Source organism: Mastigoproctus giganteus, chromosome 13 (assembly GCF_048544385.1).
Source record: "Mastigoproctus giganteus isolate SK-2022 chromosome 13, ASM4854438v1, whole genome shotgun sequence".
NCBI lineage: Eukaryota > Metazoa > Arthropoda > Arachnida > Uropygi > Thelyphonidae > Mastigoproctus > Mastigoproctus giganteus.
Genome location: NC_143587.1, coordinates 68,117,077 through 68,130,903, shown reverse-complemented (window position 1 = coordinate 68,130,903; position 13,827 = coordinate 68,117,077). Strand labels below are relative to the sequence as shown.

General features: G+C 36.1%; 1 protein-coding gene across 6 annotated transcripts in view; it reads left to right on the top strand.

Annotated features, from left to right (window-relative positions):
- Positions 1-13,827, top strand: part of LOC150076140 (upstream stimulatory factor 2-like) — a 340,777-nt gene that overhangs the window by 88,565 nt on the left and 238,385 nt on the right. Inside the window, exon 3 of one of the 6 annotated variants that reach the window (XM_090387167.1) lies at positions 7,787-7,867. The exons of the other annotated variants lie outside the window; for them this stretch is intronic. Within the exon in view, the coding sequence (XP_090243293.1) occupies positions 7,855-7,867 (13 nt within the window). The 5' untranslated portion in view covers positions 7,787-7,854. The remainder of the gene's footprint in view (positions 1-7,786; positions 7,868-13,827) is intronic. 6 annotated transcript variants of the gene reach the window in all.

Below are 13,827 nucleotides of genomic sequence, written 5' to 3'. Positions count from 1 at the left end.
AATCATTTTAAAATTGTGTTGAATCATTAATTTGCATATTAATTTTTTTATACATTAAATCCCGTAAAATCCAGCACATGCATCAATGATCACATTTGTCTTTAACAATCCACGCAAAATAGGGTGACATTTCTTTTGTAAGATGCTTCCAGGACCATTTTGTCCTTGAGTTTGTTTTTTGGCCTGCAGTAAACTAATCTGTACAAATAATACAATGGGGTGAATTTTTACAGCAGGAAAAAACTTGTTTTTCAAAGAGTTGCCATGGTATGCACTACTATCAAATAGATAGCCTCACCAAAAGGTTAATTGGTCATTTTGAAAGATGGGACCATTATAACAGCCTGTTTCATGACTAACTGATCTCTGATTAAGATAGCAGGTGATTTTTTTTTTTTTTTTTTTTATGTAAACCTCACACACGAGAGGTATTAGAACTTATAATACTTAGTACCGTGCTTGGGTTGGAGATTGAGAAGACAAAAGAAGATATTTGTTGACATTGGACTTGAACTTCTGTAGACTGTAATTTTCAGGAAATGCGCATGACGGAAGGATGTGCTATCATCAGCAAAACTATGGATAGGATTTCCAGTCAATGGAAGAAGGTCATTAATATACAAGAGGAAAAGAGTGCGGGAAAGAACTGAACCTTGGGGGACACCGGAATTAATGGAGAAGTTAGAAGACAGAGAGCCATCTACCATCACCCTCAGTGAGCGATCAGAGAGAAAACTGGATAACCAATTACAAAAAACAGTTGGCAAACCATAAGATGGAAGCTTGTTTAGAAGACATTTATGCCAAACACGATCGAAATCCTTTGAGATGTCAAGAGCAACTACTTTTGTTTCATTGAACCTTTCCATTGAATTAGTCCATAAATGGGTAACATAAGCCAAAATATCACCAGTGGATCGACACTGACGGAATCCATACTGGCGATCATTGATCAGACGGAAAGTTTCTAGGTAGTTTAAGAGTTGGCAGTTAATTGATTTCTCCATTACTTTAGAAAGAGTAGAAGTAATTGCAATGGAACAATAATTGGATGGGAGGGATTTGTCACCCATTTTAGGAACTGGCTGGATATGAGCCATTTTCCAAACAGAAGGAAAAACACCTTTGGAATAAGAAAGTGAAAAAAGGCGGCAAAGAATAGGAGTAAGTTCAGGAGCACAGGTTTTGAGAACAAGTGGAGAAATACCATCGGGACCTGGAGCTTTCTTAGCATCAAGATTCGTCACGTCAGTGCCTCCTGTGACGGAAGACCACAGGAGACATTGAATGGAGCATGTTGGGAATGGTGGGAGGTGTTTTACCAAGATCATTACTATATGAGTCGGAATAAATAATGAGATGGTAGCAGGTCAGCTTTATCCTTGGCTGAAGTGACAACAGAACCATCCGGTTTTGACAGAGGTGGGAGCACAGATGGGCAAAAGTTGCGGCCAATAGCTTTGGCAAGAGACCAGAATGCTCAGCTACCATTAGGGCAAGAAGCAAGTTTTCTACTCTTAGCCTGTTCAAAATCTTGTTTGGACTGATTAATAACTGTTTTACAATTGTTGCGAGCTTTGGTGTAGGCAGAAAATGAAACTGAAGAATTGGAAACAAGCCAATTATGATATGCAACATTCTTCTCTTCAACAGCCTTAGCACATTTATTGGAAAACCAAGGTTTAGATAAAGAACGAGATTTTAAAGTTAAGTGTGGGACAAAGGATTCCATTCCTGCAAGGATAATTTCGCCGACACGATCTGAGCAAACGTTGACATCAGAAGTTTTGAAACAGTAATTCAACCAAGGAAAAGAAATCCGCAGGTCATCCCATTTTGCATTCTTGTCATTCCAAACAACGAGGTTGGGAATAGCCATGGGATAAAGGCTCCATTGGAGAAGAGACAATCACCAAGTTGTGATCTAAAGTGCCTAATGGACCTCTCACTTCAACCGTGTACTTAGAAGGGTTGTTTGTGAGAAAAAGATCAAGCGTGTTGGCTGTATGATTAGGATTGTCTGGTATTCTTGTAGGTAAATGAACAATCTGTGCAAGGTCATTAGGAAATGGAAGCCAGCTGGAGTTGTGAACATTAAAAACTGTTATGAAAGTTGGACTGGAGAAAGTCAAGTTGCAAAGAGAGGACGTCAAAGAGCTCAAAGTGATTAGTGGTGTTGGGAGAACGGTAGAGACAACAGATGAATTTGACACAATGAGGTAGAGAGATTTTAAGCCAGAGAAGATCAAAGAAAGGAGATTCCAAATTGCTACGTCTCTGACAGGGAATATCAGAATGGACATATGCACAAGTACCACCTTTGAGGTGAAAGAATCATACAGCGAATAATTTGGGCATCTAAGATGAGCAGTACTTGAATCAACCGATAACTGAGATTCTGTCAAAAAAAGTACATGGGGTTTGACAGACTGCAAGTGGAAATGGACATCGTTGAGATTAGAATTGAGGCCACGTATATTTGTGAAATGAATTAGGAAGTGTTTGGGAGGTTTAGATCTTTTCTCAGATAAGCTTGCTCCATTAGTTTGACAATTCATGTTGTATTCAATATTAAGGAAAAGTGGGTGGGACACACTGTATGAAGTAATGAAATTTTTGTATATGGCATACACATGGTAAGAATATACCCAGAACCTTGACATAACGTGGCCTCGACAATGCTCCCCACATACACACTACTTGTACTCCCTCCAGTCACTATCTGGCAGAGTAAAGGTAGCAAGATTATACACTAGCTGATCTGGAAGCCTCCTAGAGAGTTATCAATAGGTTCGGTCTGGTGTACTAACTAGCGGCCGGCCTGTGAACACGTTTTAGAGCTGTACCCTCGAAATGTAAATAATATTGGATCTTGCCACAATGTTCATCATAACCTCAAAGGTCATCAGTCATACTGCATGATGGAAGAGATGGGGAAGGGTTGACAGGAACTTAGCTCTAGAGACTAAACATGGGTTCCACCACTTCAAGCCTCCAATAAGCAAAGTGGTGGTATTGCCCCAGTTGATGAAAGTCATCTACCACCTAGTGCTGCCTGGTAACATAGAGGGGCGGCATTCCTCCATGTGCCTCCACCTCGGCGGCGCCTCCGTAGCCAGGTGGGAAGGAGCAGCAGTGCATAGCACATGCTTCTTGATTAGACCGGGGTTCGAGCCCGTCACCACCAAATACGGAGAATGTGGAAAGGTCAGGGAATGACCACCGCATATCCCGGAGCAATATGGCCTTAGTTGCTAATGCTCCTAAAAACCAAATAACAAATAACAAGCCTCCACCTCGACCACTGCTTACGTTGGTTCACACCTGGGCGGTCTCCCACCATGTACTTGTGCATGGAGGTTATACCCAGGATTACTAACAGGCCCACCATCATGAAGGTGCAAGCAGAGTATTTGGCTGTCACAGACTGTCTGGACTTCGCCGACATTGGGTCCACTTGATTTGAGTGTCACCCGAATATCAGTTCCATCAGCGTTTTAGACTCCCAGGTAGCAAGTACAGCTTGTCTGGCATATCTGAGAGAATGTCTGTGACAACCTCAAGGACCAATCTGTAATGACATGCTTACAAAACAGTTGTAAAGAAATCGTTCAGTGTGAGCTGCCATGTGTATATGAAATCAGTTTCCAAAGCTATCTGTTGAAAGTAGTGCAATACTTGTGCAAACTCATTACAAAGGCAAGTTTATTCTTCTGTGAGAATTAAAACCAGTTGAAATACTGCTGGCTGCAAAAACAGTTGAAAGGATGAGATAATTATTATAAATGTTTATGGATATAAGTAAGTTGGTTGTTTGTGCTTAATACTTATTGAAATATGATCCTCTAAAGCAGTGGTCTCAAACCGCATCTTTGCCCCCCCCCCCCCCAAGCAATTTTACACGGCCTGCGAATACATTTCAATTATGTATTCGTTGTAAATACGGTGCTTAGATTCACTCTCATTTTGTAAAAATAAAATTCCGGCCCGTTAGCTGCTTTCAGATTGTGCATACGGCCCGCATGCAATTTGAGTTTGAGACCACTGTTCTAAAGCTGCTGAAGCACTAGGTATATCTGTATAAAATATGCCACCTCTCAATCTCAGTGGGTGCCAGATTTTAAAGAGTTTACTGTAGTAAGTCAGTTTTAAAGCTGCCCTACACATGCAAACCAAGAGTTCAAACCTGTAATTATCACTTTTGCCCCAGTCAGGACGTGCACACCCAGAAGCAGTCAAGTGATAACCTCATTGGTTGGTCAAGAACCTAATAGATAATTAAGTTCTTGACCAACTTGCGATATATCGCTAGTATCGATATATGGTTTTCAATTATCATGTGATCGAAATAGCAATTTTATTTTTATTATTTATTTATTTATTTTGCCATCCCAGCTTTGAACTAGCATCAGTTGGCATCTTCAACATGGCAGGATTAAATCCCAGCAGTTTAATCTTACCTCTGAGGTTTCTAAAGGGATAACTAAGGTGAGGTTCTTTGAGTACTGGTGATATAACTCCACTGCAACTGTGAAAAATGGAAGCAAGAAAATATTAGACAAGCTCTGATATTTTCATGCTTTCATTTTCACATTTTCAGGGAAAGAACCACACCTTGGTAAACCCTTTAGAGACCTCAAGGGTAAGATTAAACCACAGTGATCTAATCCACCATGCTAAAAATGTAAACTGGTGCTAGTTGAAAGTAGGGATGGCAAAAAAATAACAAAATTAAAAATAAAATCACTGTAGGGCTCATGATAATCGAAAACCATATATCAATACTAGCGATATATTGCTACCAATATGTCGATATGTCAAAAATTTATTTATTATGCTGTTTAAGTTTTTGGACTGACTGACAAGATCACTTAATCGTGTCAGGGTGTATGTACTCTAACTGGTGTGAAAGTATTAATGGAAAGTTTGAACCCTTAGTTTGAGTGTGTGTAGGCCTTTGCAGATATTTAAATGTGATGCTAATATTTGTAGAAAAATTTCTTGGTGGGTGGGGGCTTGTGCATTCCTGCAGCTCAGAAATTTACCACTGCTTTCCCTATAGGCCTTTAAGTAACTGATTTTGGAGATCTTAAGGATTATGATATTGTGGTTAATGAGAAGATCCCACTGTACTGAGTTGGATAAGACTGGCATGTGAATGGCACGCATTATTTTTTAAAGTCATTTCATGATTTTTTTTTTTTTTTCTCTTTCTTTTTTTCCTGTTGGAAATTTTGTTGTAATAACTTTATTGTGATTACATAGAGTAATAGTATTCGCCCTATAGTGCAAGGAAGCCACAGGCTTTTGCTGCACTGCCAAAAAAAAAAAAAATACCACCAGCAACAACCGAGTAGACAAGAAAACACATGTTTCCTTCCTCACACAGGTAAGTGTCCAGTAGACCTTTGAATTTATTCAAACTGTCAGCCTCAACTACCTGCGAGGGCAACTATTAATGACTTGCTGGCTAAAAGAAAACTTCCTACAATCTAATCTAAACTTCAAGCCCTGTAATTTGAATTTATGACCCCTAGTTCTGGAATTGTTTAGAACAGTGAGAATTTCACTCTCATTCATTTTACTAATCCTTCTCAGAGCCTTATAAACCTCAATCAGGTGCCTGGTTGCCAAGCTCTGTAGCCCACATAATTGGAGTCTCCTAATATGGTCATCCTGCCAATCTCACCACTTGAGTTGCCTGTGTTTGAATCCTTTCAAGAATCCCGATGTCCTTTATCAGATGAGGTCTCCATACTTGAACACAGTATTCCAAATGTGGTCTTACAATTGCCTTATTCGGTGGGATTATGACCTCCCTAAGTCTACAGAATAGCGCTTGATAAATCATTGGTAGGACACCATGGGCTTTCCTGGCTGCCTGTAGAGAGCATGAAGAGTTCCTAAGAGATTTAATCATTGTCATTAGATATGCAGATGGCTGCTGAATTATATTGTATACGAGCACCAAATAAGTGCTAATTTTTGATTGGCATTTCTCTAATTCTGTTATTTTTAGAAAATTTCAAATTAGTTTATATAAACAACTTTTGAAATTGGTATTCATTGTCATCTTTGATATGCACTTGACTAAAAATAAAATTCATAGGGAAATCTGCAGGTATTTATAGATGAGTGCCAAGCTTCTAATTTCCAGGGATGAAAATCAAAACATTCAATTATTTATCTATGGACTTTTTTTAAAAAAATATATATACAAGGTGTGCCATATGTCAGTTTCTGAGAAATAATTTGTTCAGTTTAATTCTTGAAGTTATGCCCATATTACTATTACATTTACACATTTATTTTTGATTTTTAAGTGGTTCAAACAGTTTTTGGTAATTTACTGAGAAGTAAATTGTCTTTTTCTTATAAATATATGGCTCACCTTGTGTTATATACAATTATAGTATTTAGTATAGTATAGCAATATGGTATTTTGCTCATGTGAATATGATATTTTATAATACTGTTGACCATTTTGAAAATGTATTGAATTCAGTATCCTTAAAGAAATAAACACCACAACATTTTTTAAAGAAGGGTGGGGGGGATGTGAGCGAGCGAGAGAGAGAGAGAGTTGCCGTAAAACCACGAAATCCTGTCAATCCTAGTACTAACCAGTTTCAATTGGGGTAAAATCCTGAAAGAACACATTTTATGTTATTTTGGACTTTTACCGCTGTAATATAACTCCTGTGATTTACCACTCACATTGGTAAAAGTTTGTTTTTAACATCATTCCACATAGAACTTGTGAATTCTCATCAGTTTTCCGATATTATGTGCTCCAAATGTAATGAATATGTTACCCAACCTTGCAGGGACAGGAGATATATTTCTTCCCCATGTCCTTCTTCAAAATTCAGAAAGTGATAACCATATTTTATGATTATCACAAACCTCTGTTTAACAAAAGCATGGGGAGGAAATATTCCCAATCTCCAAAAGCTTGTTATGAATGAATAAACCAATAATTTGGAACATTTTTGAAAGTGGTTTATTCATTTGTCCAATTTTTAAGCAGTGACAAAGGGAAATATATCACCTGCCCATGCAATGTTTTCTGTATAACAAATTCACTCAGATAATGGAAGAGAATTTGCAAATGCAATTACCAAACAAGCTCTTAACAACATGAACCAATAAATCATAGGATTTGCTGTATCAGAACAGTAAAAGTTCAAAATATAGTGAAATGTATTGATAATTCAGGCTTTTACTGCCTAAAACTGGTAAATCTTGTGATTCACCGATTTCAGGCTTTTGCAGTAACATATATATTATATTTTGGTGCTGTTGTGGAAATTAAAATTTTAAAGATTCAACCATCATATACTGTGGCACAGATACCAATAGGACCATTATATTTAATATGCATTTTATAGACTTCAGATATTCACAATTGATCAGTGATTTATTAACCTAGTTGTAGGATGCTATTGAATAGACTGGTTAATAAAGTGTTTGTAAACCTCATTTTTATTATCCAGCCTGTCAGAGTCTTCTGAGTTGCTGCATTGATTATGAATAATGGATTCTGAAACCAAAGTATGAATATTTGGATGCTTTTAAGTCCATATTATTATTAGCATTTATATCAAGGGGCCTTGACTTGTTAATATACTGTTGGTAGATTTTTTTATTTCCCCATTGTATGTATGCGTGATGCAGATTGCAAAGAGCTATCCCATTCATATAAACAGTATTTTATGTCTAATCTTTATGCAGCTGTTTGTGAAGTATAGTCCAAAATATCTGTCATCTTGCTATTATATTTTAGTGTTGTGGTAATAAAATGCTCACTCAACCTAAGGATGCCAGCATGTCTGAATTGCCCTAGAGAAGAAAATGGAAGGCCTAGGTATGTGCATTCATTTACCAGTCAACTTGTCATAGCAGAACAACAGTGTATATTTACCCCTTTCACATTTTCTGAATACACTTAACTGCCTTCAATTTGCTTGCAGCTTGACATTATCTTTAGAACTTCATGAACTTTACTTTTGAGAAGTGCAAGTAGTTTTACCCACTATAAGATTTTACAGCAAATTCATCTGCTTTGCTTGCTTATTAACAAGGAGGGTCTCAGTTTGAATCACTACTTTTATTAAATTTTTTTTATAAAACAGTAAATTTTGCTTCTAAACCAAGACTGTACAGACATTGTGGAAATATACATTTGAGCTCAGAATTCTTTTTGATTCCCATTTAAGGATTTCAAAATTAGTTTAATATTGAAACCTTTTGTTCTTTTCTGTTTATAGACACAGTCCTATACTTAATTTTCATCAGTTACTGTTGGCAGTCTGGGAAATTGGTTCTCCTGAATTTTTTGCTTAATTGCAAGCCCATTTTGTGTTTACCCAAAACAAAGTTGGTAGTAACTAAATAGAATTCTTATAGCTTTAGCAGAATAAAGAAATAGAGATTAACTGTACAATTATAGGATATTTGAAAGCAGCTATGCTGATGCATCATCAGAATATTCATTTTAATGTATGTGGGGGAAAAAACGATGTGAGGGTGAGAGGATGAGATAGGTTTGGGGTGATGGGAGGGGATGGTCTGGCTATCACACTCTGCATGGCTATGTTCTAGATCCATATCACTCATAAGATGCATGTCTAGCCTTTTAAATTATCTCACCATAAGCAGAAATCAATATCAGTACAAAGCCTGTATAAAACTTGTGTGTGTGTGTGTGTGTGTGTGTTTAAGTGGGCTGCATAAAATTCACTAATCTCTTAAAATACAATACCGTATAAAATGGTAGTTTTTACTGAACTTCTGTAGTCCTTTTTATTGCACTTAAGTGCAAGATGATATTTTGTTCTTTTATTTTTATATTATCCATCAATTTATTAATCATAACAGTAGATTATTAAGAGCTAATTTTAATTAAAAATATCGTAAAAGCATTCTAAAACATGATTAATTTCCTCATCTTTATTCATCTAATCATGTGTTTTCAGAAAATGTTTCTTTCTTTCTCTTTTTTGGTAAAATTAGTTAATGCTCATATTGTCATTTATTTGTATGTACATTGACCTTTTTAGCTCTATAATTAATTTTTAGTTGTCTTGTAAGTTTTTTTTTTTTTTTTTTTTTTTTGTTTTTTTTTTACCTTTTATTTGAAATGTTTGTATGTAATAAATTTAATGCTTTTTGATTAGAAATATTAATGGTGACTGTCGGTCACATAGATTGGTGTAAGGTATATAGCAGGAAAGAATGGTGTTAAATTCATTTCTAAATGGAGGCAATAACTGTGCACTTATAGTTCACATCAGATCAACAACGAGCACTTAACATTTAATCATAAGTAGAAGCACCATTCTCTGTGAAAGATAGGCAACTTAGGTCACCAATAGGCTGCATTCTGTTTACACTTAACCATATCAAACAGTGTTTATAGCAGGCTTGGCCACCCCAAATCGTTCTGCAGGCCACTCTGATGAACTACAGTTTTCTGCAGGTCACACTTAAAATAAAACGGTCTTAAAAATAAAAAATTAAATGCCATAAAAATTTATTTTATTTATTAATTTTTATTATACATCTACATCAATGAAATATTTGCTTTTCTTTGTAATCATTCATTTTTTTTTTTAAAATCTACTTCAATATTGGTAGTTGCACATCTTAATCGATTTTCCAGATTTTTATCTGTTATTGAAGCTCAAGATTTACTTTTAATAAATTTCATTTTTGAAAAGAAAGTTTCACAAATGTATGTGGATCCGAAGGTGCTCACAATTTTTTGTGCAAAAAATCTTAATTTGGGATACTTTTCTGCTGTCACATACACGTAAAAGTTGATTTTTGATGTTGTGGCGTGAATGTGTTTTAATTCATTGTTGCACTGTAAATCAATTACTTCCATCTGCATCATTTCCAGTTTCAAGAAGGGAAGGAGTTGTGGGGATTTGTGGAAGTACAGTTGGTCTAGTATTATATTTCTCGTTATTTATCGTGCCTAGTGCAGCTAGTGAATGATTTCCCACCGATATAGTCAGTAGTATAAAAATCATGTGGCGGGCCGCAAGAAATGTGGTGGGCCGTGGGGTTGGCCAAGCCTGGTTTATAGTACTGGTGTATAAGCCTGTCATATATTGAGGTCCTGACTACTGAAAGCACGATTTGGTACCATGAACTCTTCAGGTCCTGACCGTATTTTTCCAGTTGATTTTTAAACGTACTCAAGATTTCGTTGTATTTTATATGACCTCTTCACACTTTTTCCTGCCGGTGTTTTTCCTCTTGCACAGAAATTTACTCATATCTAGTCTGTTTCTAAAAATGGAGGTAAATCTCCACTTTGGCTTTTTCTAAAGTGACATTTGGGGAAATTCAAGCAGTTGCTTTCACTGTTTCTTACTGAACTACAAAAACTGTGAAATGCTTTATTCTGACAAAAAATCGGCACAGAAATGTAAAAAAAAAATTAAATGCTTCAGTCTGAATCTGGGTATTCACATTATAAATGTTTGGTATTTGTATGGTTTTTTTTTTTTTAACCAAGTCATGTAAAATTATTCATGCCTACATAGCATACTGTGTATGTTTTTGTTATTATCTGTGTTGTGGCATGTATAAGAGTGGTTCAGTGTTGATCTGGACTGTCTCTCTTTTTTTTTTTTATTTCTTTTTTTTTATTATTAATATAAAGAGCACATTACATGTTCAAATTACCAAACTTTTCAAGTTATGTCTCTTACATTGAAACATTTTTTGCTGTTTCTGTGCAAGACACTGATGTGAGCAGCATAGAAGTTAGTAGTCTGACTGGTAGCCAATTCAAAACACTATACTTGAGTTTTTTATCTGTCTGGAATTTCTTCTTTCTCACGTGCTCCTTCATAGGTTCAAACAAGTGGTATTATTTGGGGTTAAATCCACACTGTAAGGTTCATGCCCAGCTCAAGAGTATCTATATTGTCAAATTCACTGTGAATAGATGTGCATTTTTGTGCAGCAAAATGATTCCCTTTGACAGTTTTATAGGTCTTTTTTTTTTTTTTTTTTTTTTTTGGCAAGATGCTGTGTGCAACTTATTGTGAAGGAAACTGCTATCGTATGAAGCATGAACTGTTTGTATGTGGTGCCAGAAAATCTGAGAAAAACTAAGCATTACTATTGCATGAATTGGCAGAAAATAAAAAAGAATGCATCTTCTGCATCCCAAAAGACACTTGGTATATATCAATGTATTATTCAGAATCACACATATTTACATTTTTATACAAATACATCAGTGTAGTAGAAGTAGTGGCAAATGATGCCAGAAAACAAGCTTATACAGCATCAGCAAAAAAAAAAAAAAAAAAACCAACACTTCCCATTTCACCTGTCTATCCTTTCTAACAGTTTATCTATACTGGTGTGCAAAACTTAAGGACCAGTCAGGTTTTCACCTGTAGCTTCTCATGGGAGTGGACTGGATATGGGAAAAGCATACCAAAGGAACCTCGTGAGGTACAGAAATGATGAAGGAAACAAAACGGTACAGAGGGACTTTATCAAAAATGGCAACAAAGCACTGGCTGCCATGATACAGATGCATCACTGCCAAAGATGGAACAAAGGGAAGAGCTTGTCCTCGGTAGGTGATATGGCCACCAGGGCTTACAATACCGGTCAAAATCTTAATACCGGTATTTTTAATTTATGATACCGGTATTCCAAAAACAAACGTTTTTCTCAATAAATTTTGATGACAATTAGGTGCAATAAAGTAAGACAAAAAACAAGTATGTACTGTAATTACTTGAATTCATGTTTTAAATAAACTTTTATTGCAATAATAAATATTCTGAAAAAAAAAATCATTAAAATACAGTTATTCTAAAAACAAAAATACATATTGTTACTGCAAAGTTTAGTTATGTTTAAGCATCTACACTACCTGTCCGAATATTAAGTGAGCTCTTAAGAAACATAAGCAATCAATAGTATCATCGTTTAAAATGGATCTAATTTTGGTACATATTTGATTAGTGGCAGAAAACGCCCTTTCGGATTCTGTTCTGGTACTATTGTACTGAGATAATTGTAGACGATCTCAGTCCATATTTTCTAGGCTTTGAACTTTTTTAGCAAAAATAGTTAAAAGTATTTCATTAATTTCCTACTCAAGTTCATCTTTTAAAATCTCATTGGAGTCTGGTAATTTTTTATTTTGGAAAGAATTTGCATAACACTGATGTTCTGTTCCATGTTGGTCTCCCATGGTTGAATTATCTTCATCATTTTCTGAAGGAGAAAGACGTTTTATTCAGCAAAGTATAATTTTCACTATGGTATCTTTACTGAGTCTGGGAGAGAGCAAAGAGTGGGAAAAAGGAATAAAGAGAGCAAAAAGTGGGGAAAAGGAATAAAGAAGAGAGCAAAGAGTGCAGTTAAGGAATTCTTCGCATATATAAATGCAAAGAACAGAAGGACAAATCAGATTGGATCCTTATGTAATGGACATGGGATAGTATTAAATACCCCAGCTGAAGTTGCAGATAAACTCAACAGTTACTTTGCATCGATATTTACATAAAAAAAAAAACTCTTGGTGTCAATGAGAAATTATGGAAGTGAAGTTGAAAAAAGTGCAATTAATGATGTTGAAATTTCAAATGATTATTTAATGAGAAAACTCTTGCGCCCACAAGCTAGTAAGGCTCCTGTGGTTGATGGCATATACTCTATAGTCTTAAAGGAGGCGGCAACTGAGTGCATTGAACCATTAAGGCTAGTTATGAGAGCATCACTGGACTCAAGAGAGATTCCGTTGGATTGGTGTAAATTGGAACATAAATGCGGTTCTAGGAGTGCAATGGGAAATTACCGATTGGCCAGTCTAACTTCAGTAGTAGGGAAAATCATGGAGGCAATGATCAAGGGTGGAATTCAGGATCATTTAGATGGAAATGGAATTCTATAGGATATACAGCATGGTTTTGTAAAGGGAAAATCATGTTTAACAAATCTGGTTAGCCATTTTGACAGGTCACTTGTGAGCTGGATTTAGGGAATAATTTCGACATTATTTATTCGGATTTCAGCAAAGCATTTGACTCAGTCCCACATGAGTGGTTACTTTATAAGTTGGAGCAGGCTGGAATCATAGGGAAAATCCTTAGATGGATAGCACAATGGCTTGAGGGCACCAGGCAGATAGTTGTGATAAATGGTTATTCCTCAGATTGGGTTAATGTAAGAAGTGGGGTTCCCCAAGGATCAGTATTGGGACCATTGTTGTTTTTGATTATCTTAAATGACATCTATGAAGGGATGTAGGGCGTGAGGTCTAAATTTGCAGATGTTGTAAAGATCAGTAGTGTAGTTAATGATCGCTGCCAAGCAGAGCTTCTTCAGAGTGACCTAGATAGACTTCTGGGATGGTCAGAAAAGTGGCAGCTATGCTTTAATTCAGCAAAATGCAAGGTCTTACACCTGGTGAACAGCAACCCAAAATAACTTATATGTTTGGTGGAGTTGAACTAAAGTCAGTAGTGGAGTAACGGGACTTGGGAGTTACGATACGGTCAGACATGAAGTTGTTTGAGAATTGTGGGCAGGTTGCAATGTTGAATGGTGTCCTATTGATGATTTATCGAACATTTGCTAGTAGAGATAACGACGTCATAATCACATAAAGGTGATTTTATAACCTTTATGTGATTAAATTATAAACAATTATTTTTTTTAAATTAGTACCGAAAAACCGGTATTTTTTGTATCAATACCGGAAAAAAATGACTGGGATCCCACTATTGTAAGCCCTAATGGCCACCCCTAATGTCAATGCAGGCTTTGCACTGCCTGTCCAAA